The 10,148-nt window shown below is 46.5% G+C and overlaps 1 protein-coding gene across 1 annotated transcript; it reads left to right on the plus strand.

The window, feature by feature from the left end:
• Nucleotides 1-183: 183 nt before the first annotated feature.
• On the plus strand, nt 184-10,148 carry C15H1orf50 (chromosome 15 C1orf50 homolog). Its single transcript, XM_033922287.1, has 5 exons — nt 184-340; nt 1,218-1,333; nt 3,230-3,316; nt 6,047-6,178; nt 9,829-10,148. The coding sequence occupies exons 1-5, from the start codon at nt 307-309 to the stop codon at nt 10,012-10,014; spliced, it is 555 nt and encodes a 184-aa protein (XP_033778178.1). The 5' UTR covers nt 184-306; the 3' UTR covers nt 10,015-10,148.

Genomic DNA, 10,148 nt, shown 5'->3' on the forward strand with positions numbered 1-10,148 from the left:
GGCGGAGTCGGACGAGACCCGAGGCGGCGAGGCGAAGCGGCAGAGGGGCGGAGTCACAGAGGAGGTGGTGACGGGAAGAATCGGGGGGCGTGGCAGGCGCGTGGTTCGGCGGGAAAAGCGCAAGCTGGGGAGGCGTGGCCTGACGGCTGCGCGCCTGCGCCAACTTGGTTGCGTGGCATAGAGCTGAGTATGACGTCGCCAGTTGCCGCCCCCAGATCCTCCCACTGCGAGGTGGCAGCAGCGCGCGCGGCGGAGCCCGGCTGAGCCTCGACCGCTCTATGGCAGAGTGCAAGCGCAAAGTGCAGCATGAGCGAGCCGCAGCCCGAGCCCCTCACCACCGGTATTGTGGGGGAGGGGGCTGGACAAGTTCCTGGAGGAAAAGGCTGTTCCTTGGGATTCCGCAGGGAATCTTCAGCCTCTTTGGCCACCGGGCTCTTCTAAAATTCTAGGTTCTGTTCGATGAATCGCCCAGCAACTGGGTCGGGGGAAGAGTAGTCCTTCCCTTTCCCCCCATCCCTCTGATGCAACTTCCTATTTTCGCCTGCAGAACAGCATTAGAGAATCAAGAGATCAATCCAATTAAATACCCCCCAATCAAACTATTGGCAACTAGATTAGAAAGATACCTCGTAGGCACTTTTTAGCTTGGGACAGCTGTGCTTTGAGGCTTTTTATTCCACACTGTGAAGAATCTGACTAACATTTTTAGAGTTTTCTAGTACAATAGAGTTGACAATAGTTTGTCTTGAGTGGTATTTAATCGGATTGATATATGTTGAGATTCCACCAGAAAAGGGAAGGATATTTCAGCCCAAGAAGCAGCTAATTTTAAAAATGAAGGGAAGGATGCTGGATAAGAATGCATTTGGAGGGGAGGGGAAGGGAGAGATGCTGAATGGGGGGGGGGAAATTGGGGGAGAGGAATTGGGGAGGACCCTCATTAATTTCTGCCCTTGGCCCAGTGCTAAAAATCATGCTACGGTTTTGTAAACAGGGAGGTTATTTGTTTGAGCAAGCACTATTAAAATAATCTGAAATTAATTTGAGTAAATACCAAAAAATCAAAGTAAGGTTCTTGGGTTTTTACGGCTCTCATCCTCTGAGTGCACTCGCCAGATTAATGCTGTCTTTTCCAACTGATCTGCATGAGTCGGAGATTTTTTTCCTGTGCTCCAGCCGCAGCTAATTGTTCCTGCAATTCTGCTTTTCCTTGCCAGTTGCCCTTGTGGAGAGCAGCAACAATCCCATAGGACTCCAGCTAGTTGACACTGAGCATACGTGCCGTGTCGGGGATCCATCAGACCTGGTCGTCCTCGCTCAGCAGGTGCAGAAGGTGAGATATTCAGAAACTGCAGTAGGATCGCAGGAAAATAAGATAAAACGGAGGTTAATTTCTCAACCCAGGCCTCAGGTCCTTCACCAGTCAGGTTCTCATAGAAACACAGAATGTGCATGAGAGATTTGTATACACTGCTTCCTTGGTATGCAAATCTATCTCGTGCATATTTAGAGTGGCTATCCTGAAACCCTGACTGGCTGGGTGTGCCCAAAAGATTGCACTGAGGCCCAGATGCCCTAAAGCCAGCGATTGTCGCTAAACCTATTTTAACTGCTTTAGCGATGATCGCTTTTGCCGACCCAATGCGGAAAACGTCTCACCACCTGGTTTTCTGCACGATCGCTCATTCCCTGATCCAACCATGCAAATAAGCTAATTAATATTAAAATGCCATGTAAACTAGTAGAGCAATGGATGCTCTAACATGGCTTCCTGATCGCTTTTAGCAATCCAAAAAAGTGACTGGTTAAGACCAGTTGCTTACCTCTCTATAATCTTTTTTTTTTTAAATTTAATGGGCATAGATGCTCCACGTGCACAATATTTGTCCCATTAGGAAAAAAAAAGCACCCCTCCCGCACCAGCGAAAATGGCAGGAGGAATGCTCACTCCTTCCTGCCAACGCAACTCCTCCCCCTGCAGCAGTGATATGAGAAAGCCCACTTCCACCTCAGCCCCCCCCCCCAAACATCCCCTACCTTCCCCCCCCCTCAAAAAGGCAAAAGGGATGCCCACACCCTCCACCACCGGAGGTCCCCCGCCACTCCCGGTACCTTTTTAGACAAGTTGGAGCAGGATGCAAGCTCAGTCCGTCCCGCTCATAGGCCGCTCCAAAATGGCGGGCCTTTCCCTCCTTGGTGCATCGTGTGATGCACAGGGAGGGGCCTAAGGTCCTGATTGGCTCAGGCACTGATCCTCTTAGTTCATCTAGCCCTGATCCCAGCAGGTTCTGAATCCAATGCACAGAAACTGCTAGGTCAGTCTAATTTCCAGGATATCTCTAATGCAACCTTTTTCTACCATGGCGACCTAAACTTGGGGCCACATTTACAGGGCCTCTGAGCATGCGCGGACGTCAACCGGTGAGGTCGGAGGCATGTATGTGACATCATGACATTGATGTCCGTGCATATTCAGAGGCAACCCTGACCTCTGGGGGCCTTCCAAAACCTGGACAAATTACCAGGTTTTGGAAATACCTTCATTGTCGGGGATGGGTGGGAGGAGAGGTGCCGGCTTGTGGTTTTGCAGGGGCACACAGTTTGTGATTCACTGTTTTATTGAATGGCATGAAAGATTTTGCATATACTGTTCCTGATATATCTCGTGCATATTCATTAGGGTAGGAGTGGGCAACTGTGGTCCCTGAAAACCCAACTAGTTTGTCCTCAGGATTTCAACAATGAACGTACAAGCAATTGATTTGCATATTCTGTTTCCATTGTAGGCAAATAGATCTTGTGCGTACTCTCTATAGAGATCTTGAAACCCTGACTGGGTTGTGGCTCTCGAGGACCGTTAGTTGGCCACCCGTGCATTAGGGGCATCTTGAAAACCAGACCGGCAAGTTAGTCCCTGAGAATTTGTGATCTAGCCTCTATAGTTATACGGTTATGTGTTGGAGACGTAGAGTTTGCAAATGTCTCTCATAACATATTCATTAAGGTGCAGCTGGCTGTGAGGTCCCCGGGCAATTGTATGTACGTATGTTATCTTGGAAACCGCTGAGACTCCAGGCGGTATATGCATTTTTTAAATGAGTAGGCTGGGGAGGAAATAACTATTTGATGTATTGTGGCCAGCATGTTACCCGGGGAAAATGATTTTTTTTTTTTTAGGGGAAATGCTGAATGTATTCCTACATCACTAATAGTGTCCCATTTATTGTAGGCAGATGAGTTTATCCGAGCGAACGCCTCGAACAGGCTGACTGTGATTGCTGAACAGATTCGTCTCCTCCAAGAGCAGGCAAGGAAGGTAAACCTGAGCCAGTTGCTTCAGGCTCTAGTGCTAGGGTCCCCACTTGAAAGCTCACAAGGGGCCAGCTCAAGCCTCGGAAATGGACGGTACAGGGAGCATGACCAGAGACGCTGTGGGCCAGGAAGTGGCTGGGTGGGAACCAACAAGCTCCAGCTGAGTCCATCTAGCAAGGCCTTGGGACCCAGATGACCAGGCACCAGCCTTGCTAGTTTTGGTGTCTTGTTTTAGATCAGGGATTCTTAATCCAGTCCTCAAAACATAGCCAGCCCGTCAGGTTGTCAGGATACCCACAAAAGCTCCTGGCCGTTTAAATTGCCTCGCTGCAGGTAACCAGGCATTTTCAGCGGCACTTAACCTTATAGTTAAGAACATAAGAATTGCCGCTGCTGGGTCAGACCAGTGGTCCATCCTGCCCAGCAGTCCGCTTACGTGGCGGCCCTCAGGTCAAAGACCAGTGCTTTAAATGAGTCCAGCCTCACCTGCGTACGTCCCAGTTTAGCAGGAACTTGTCTAACTTTGTCTTGAATCCCTGGAGGGTGTTTCCCCTATAACAGCCTCCGGAAGAGCATTCCAGTTTCCCACCACTCTCTGGGTGAAGAAGAACGTCCTTACATTGAATCCCTGGAGGGTGTTCTCCCCTATAACAGCCTCCGGAAGAGTGTTCCAGTTTCCCACCACTCTCTGGGTGAAGAAGAACTTCCTTACATTGAATCCCTGGAGGGTGTTCTCCCCTATAACAGCCTCCGGAAGAGCGTTCCAGTTTCCCACCACTCTCTGGGTGAAGGAATACTTCCTTACATTGAATCCCTGGAGGGTTTTCTCCCCTATAACAGCCTCCGGAAGAGCGTTCCAGTTTCCCACCACTCTCTGGGTGAAGGAATACTTCCTTACATTGAATCCCTGGAGGGTGTTCTCCCCTATAACAGCCTCCGGAAGAGCGTTCCAGTTTCCCACCACTCTCTGGGTGAAGGAATACTTCCTTACATTGAATCCCTGGAGGGTGTTCTCCCCTATAACAGCCTCCGGAAGAGTGTTCCAGTTTCCCACCACTCTCTGGGTGAAGAAGAACTTCCTTACATTGAATCCCTGGAGGGTGTTCTCCCCTATAATAGCCTCCGGAAGAGTGTTCCAGTTTCCCACCACTCTCTGGGTGAAGGAATACTTCCTTACATTGAATCCCTGGAGGGTGTTCTCCCCTATAACAGCCTCCAGAAGAGCGTTCCAGTTTCCCACCACTCTCTGAGTGAAGAAGAACTTCTTTACATTGAATCCCTGGAGGGTGTTCTCCCTATAACAGCCTCCGGAAGAGCGTTCCAGTTTCCCACCACTCTCTGGGTGAAGGAATACTTCCTTACATTGAATCCCTGGAGGGTGTTCTCCCCTATAACAGCCTCCGGAAGAGCGTTCCAGTTTCCCACCACTCTCTGGGTGAAGAAGAACGTCCTTACATTGAATCCCTGGAGGGTGTTCTCCCCTATAACAGCCTCCGGAAGAGTGTTCCAGTTTCCCACCACTCTCTGGGTGAAGGAATACTTCCTTACATTGAATCCCTGGAGGGTGTTCTCCCCTATAACAGCTTCCGGAAGAGTGTTCCAGTTTTCCACCACTCTCTGGGTGAAGAAGAATTTCCTTACATTGAATCCCTGGAGGGTGTTCTCCCCTATAACCGCCTCCGGAAGAGTGTTCCAGTTTTCCACCACTCTCTGGGTGAAGAAGAATTTCCTTACATTGAATCCCTGGAGGGTGTTCTCCCCTATAACCGCCTCCGGAAGAGCGTTCCAGTTTTCCACCACTCTGTGGGTGAAGAACAACTTCCTTATGTTCGTACGGAATCTATCTCCTTTCAACTTTAGAGAGTGCCCTCTCGTTCTCCCTACCTTGGAGAGGGTGAACAACCTGTCCTTATCTACTAAATCTATTCCCTTCAGTATCTTGAATGTTTCGATCATGCCCCCTCTTTTCAAGGGAGATGAGGCCCAGTTTTTCCAATCTCTCACTGTACGGCAACTTCTCCAGCCCCTTAACCAGTTCTGCTGAAAATGCCTGGCTCGCACTCCAGCCAAAACCAGCTATAAACCAGCTATTTTGGGAATGTTCTGGGAGCAGAGTTGACACTTCTCCTAAACCCAGCACTCAACTAGCCAAGATAACTATCCACTCCCCATTTTTAATCCTGTGATTGCCTCCCCTCCCCTGTTTATTCCTCCCTTCTATGCGGTGTTACCTTTTAACCACTTCCATATGTACTTCCAACATTGTATCCTTTCTCATTGATATGATAAATCCACTATCCCTCAGGCTTGGTTATGGGCCTCCTAACTTGTAAATTGTCTTGAACGTGTACTAGATAAGTGCGATACAGAAATTCAGATTAGATTAGAAACCACAAACCATTGACACTGAATGAGTTACCAGTTGATATCCTGCTTCACCAGTGTTTGGACTTCGTTAATGGTGTGTGGTTGCCGTTTTGCTTTACCAGCAGTTGGATTTCATCATTCATTATTGGTTTGTGGTTATTATTTGGGGCTCCTGAGTCGAGCACCGTAGCCGAAACACGGTCTGTGTCAAGTCCATGTTTTAGCTGCACTTTGATGTGACTGTTTTACAACACTTGCATAGGCGGGTTACAAATAATTTTAAATTAAATAAAAATATTTTCTATTAATAAAGAGGGTTTGTAGACCAGGCACATGTTTTCTGACAGAGGCTATGCTTTGTATTCAGGTTTTGGAGGATGCAAAGAGAGATGCTGACCTGCACCATGTGGCTTGCAACATGGTGAAGAAACAGGGAACCATTTATCACCTGTATGTGCGGGAAAGTGGCCAGAGATATTTCTCCATCCTGTCTCCAAAGGTAGGTGGGGAACGTGGGTCTGTTTATTGAGAAGGGAGAGGAGATTACAGGAGGTACCAGTGACCTGTAGTATTTCCTTTTGGTAACAGTTTGTGTTAGAGGACTCGACAATGGTTTAACAAGACTGAGAATGTTATAATGCCTCTGTATTGCTCCATGGTGCGACCTCACCTGGAGTATTGCATTTAGTTTTGGTCTTATCTCAAGAAATATATAAAGGCACTAGAAAAGGCTCAAAGGAGAGCGACCAAGATGATAAAGGGGATGGAACTCCTCTCGTATGAGGAAAGACTAAAAAGGTTAGGGCTCTTCAGCTTGGAGAAGAGACGGCTGAGGGGAGATAGGACTGAAGTCTACAAAATCCTGAGTGGTGTCGAATGGATACAAGTGGATCGATTTTTCACTCCGTCAAAAATTACAAAGCCTAGGGGACACTGATGAAGTTACAGTGAAATACTTTTAAAACCAATAGAAGGAAATATTTTTTCACTCAGAGAATAGTTAAGTTCTGGAACGTGCTACCAGAGGTTGGGGTAAGAGCAGATAGCGTAGCTGGGTTTAAGAAGTTTTGGACAATTTCCTGGAGGAAAAGCTCATAGTCTGTTATCAACATGGGGAAAGTCACTGCTTGCCCTGGATTGGTAGCATGGAATGTAGGTTTTGGCCAGGTACTAGGGTCTTGGATTGGCTGTGAGAATGGGCTACTGAGCTTGATAGACCTTAAAAAGTTTGCGATACACTGATCTAGAGTCTTGAGATTGCCTAGTAAAGCTCTACTAGAAATCCCTTCACCGCCTGTTGTGAGATTAGAAGAATATTGCTCCCATAGGCCTGCAATTATGGAACACTCTGCCGCTTCTGGATCAATTTAAAAAGGAGTTAAAAAAACCAGGCATTCAATGTGGACTAAGACTGTTGGTGGAGGAGCTTTTCCATAGTATATTTGACAAAGGAATATTGAGAGATTTTTTAATGATGATGGCTTTATCTGTAATCTGTTGTATTCAGAATTTATGCTAGGAATTTTTAAGATTATTTATTAAAAACTTTATATACCAGGTCAAGATGGCTGCTGAAGCTCTAAGCTGAGCGTCACGCGCTGGTGAGCTCTTCACTTACTTTTGATTCCGCGTTGAATTTTCGGCAGAATGCCCAAGCGGAGAGGTCGGAGCACGGCTGGGGCCTCGCGGAGCTCCGTCGGACCCAGCTTGGGAAACATTGAGGAGCTGTTTCGCCGCATGCAGAGTTCCCTGCAGCCGGAGGCGTTCCCGCTAGAGACGCCCCGAACGGGCAGAACGGAGGCGATCTCTCAGGGACTTGAGACCATGCTAAGCCCCGACACAAGGGCTCCGCCCCCACGCCCTCAGGTTACCAGATCCCCGCGGGAGGGGGAACTCTCCAAAGAGGGAGTATCTTCAGCCCTGGAGGCCGTTGTCAATCATGGAGGGAGCAGGGATCCAGACGCTCCACATTTTCAAGAGAGTCTGTTTGAAGAAACAGAGGAGTCGACAGCAGAGGAGAGCGGACAGATCCAGGAGTTTCACCAGTGGGAGAAGAGTCTGTAGCTTATTCCTTTCATCTTCAGAGACCCCAAGAGGTAACACTTGAAACTATCTGGGACCTGGTTGCTAATATTCCTAATTTGTTAAAACCTCAATTAAATCAAATAGAAGGGGAAATAAAACATCATGATAAAGAAATAAAAGAAGTAAAAAAGGAAACAACAGAGCTTAGAAAAGAGATTGTCAGCATTAACCAGGAGTCAATTAAGACCAAACAAATTTATGAAACAATAATTAAGGACAATACCAATCTTAGAAGAAAGTTAGAATCCTTGGAAAACTTTTCCCGTGGAAATAATTTAAGATTGGTAAATTTTCCTAAGGTCTTGATGATTACACCTCGGGAGATGCTGAAAAGATATTTGATGGAAATTTTGAGTTTGTCTGAAAATATGATACCACCATTTACACAAGTTTACTATCTTCCTACGGAAACAACAGCAAGAGGTTGAACAGGAAAATTTGGATGTGTCCACTATATTGGAATCCTCGAATACTGAAAAGGCAGTCCCAGCAACCTTATTAACAGTGGCATTGGCCCCGGACAAAAACTGGTTACTGAGACTTTTCTTTAAAAATAAAATGAAAACCTTTTTAGGAATGCAGATACAAATGTATCCTGATCTTGCCAGAGAAACCCAGAGGCATCGTAAATAATTTCTACTATTAAAGCCAGCAGTGTTGGCCCTTGGGGCAACCTTTTATTTACGTCACCCATGTAAATGCATAGTGTATTATTCTTCTCAGAAATTTGTCTTTTTTGATCCTTCACAGCTGGTGACCTTCCTGTCGCTGTCTCGCTTGGAAAAAGAAAAGGACAATAAGATCTAGCCCTAGATGGGAAGTTATTAGGGAACTTTGAGCTCAGCTTAGATTAATCTCAGCATTATTTGTTTTTTCTTTTTTAATTTAAACTGTCCTTTGTACATCTTGATCTTCAAGGTGGACTTGAGTTAAAAATTTAACTAACATAATGGAGTTTTCTTTTTGTTTTCTCTGAAAATATGGATATGTATTATTCGTTTGTTTCTTTGATTTTTGGACTTGATTATGGCTATGTATCCTTAAACTTAAATTTTTGCTTTCTGTACAAGTTATATTTGATAATTATTTATAAAATGATAAATATATAATAATAATAAAAAAAAACCAAAAAACTTTATGTACCGCATACAACTATGCGGTTTCCATATCACATACATAAAATCTTGTTTCCCTGCAATTTTCACATATAACGTAGACAAGTCTGGACAACATCATAAACATCCCTCCCCCAATATAAAATATCAGTAAATCAGGACAAAACAACATTCATCAATTAAAAAAACAAAAGACGTCAGATCAAATGATTGATTCTAAACCAATTCACATTTGCATCCAAAGCAAGTCTAATTCCAGCAGTTCATTTGTTACTGTCAAGGAAATCTAAAGAGGATATTATCAGATGAAATAAGCCTTAGCATAGGAAGGCATTGGCAAGTAATTGTGTTCTTAAACTCCATCCTCCCCCATGCAGAATCACATTTCTGTTTCCTTTCCACACAACCAACGAATGCCTGGAGTCTGAAAAACAAAGTATGCCTACACTCTGTGTCGCAGCTGAATGAGTACGATCAGTGGCGTAGCGAGGGCGACAGGCTCCTTTCCTGCCACATGCACCGCCGTGAGCACCAACTTCAACGTGCTCCTTGCGACCCCGGCAGCCCTCCCTCTGACGTCACTTCCTGTGCGCGGCACCAGGAAGTGATATCAGTGGGAGAGCTGACGCAGTTGAAGTTGTTGCTTGTGGCGAACAACTAGAGGTACAGGGGATGGGAAGGGGGTGCGCGTGTGGCGAGGGGAGAAGGGGTGCTGACCGCCCTCCTTGCCCCCACCAGCATGGCACTCGTAGTGGACCGCCCTCCTCAGCATGGGGTGGACTGTCCCCACTAGCATGGTGCCCGGGGTGGACTGCCCTCCTCGCCCCCACCAGCATGGCACCCCTCCCCCACTTAGTACACCGCTGGATACGAGGTTTTGAACGTCAGAATGTGTACATGCAGAAGTGTTTTGTGAGCTGAGCAGTAATACTTTGCTTTCTTTTTACAGGAATGGGGGCCCAACTGCCCCCACGAGTTTCTTGGCTCCTACAAGCTACAGCACGATATGTCTTGGACGCCCTATGAGAACACTGAGAAACGAGACCAGGAGATTAACATTATTGACAAAGTGTTGAGTCAGCAGATATCACTGCCGCCTTCCAGAGAGCCCAATTTCCAGGGATTTGTCAATTAATACTGCAGGCGTGGGGGGGGCCATTCATGGTGGCTGCTGCAGTTTGACCCCAATGGAAACTTTTCAGCATTCCCACCCCTTATTTGCTGTAAAACCCAGAATGTCAAGCCTGATTAAAGATGTAATAGATGACA

Source organism: Geotrypetes seraphini, chromosome 15, assembly GCF_902459505.1.
Source record: "Geotrypetes seraphini chromosome 15, aGeoSer1.1, whole genome shotgun sequence".
NCBI lineage: Eukaryota > Metazoa > Chordata > Amphibia > Gymnophiona > Dermophiidae > Geotrypetes > Geotrypetes seraphini.

Bases quoted from the DNA above. Each gene is read 5' to 3' on its own strand.
- C15H1orf50 (XM_033922287.1), top strand. From the start codon at position 307: ATGAGCGAGCCGCAGCCCGAGCCCCTCACCACCG. The intron at 3,317-6,046 runs GTAAACCTGAGC...CTTTGTATTCAG, and splicing joins TCCAAGAGCAGGCAAGGAAG to GTTTTGGAGGATGCAAAGAG. The intron at 6,179-9,828 runs GTAGGTGGGGAA...TTCTTTTTACAG, and splicing joins TCTCCATCCTGTCTCCAAAG to GAATGGGGGCCCAACTGCCC.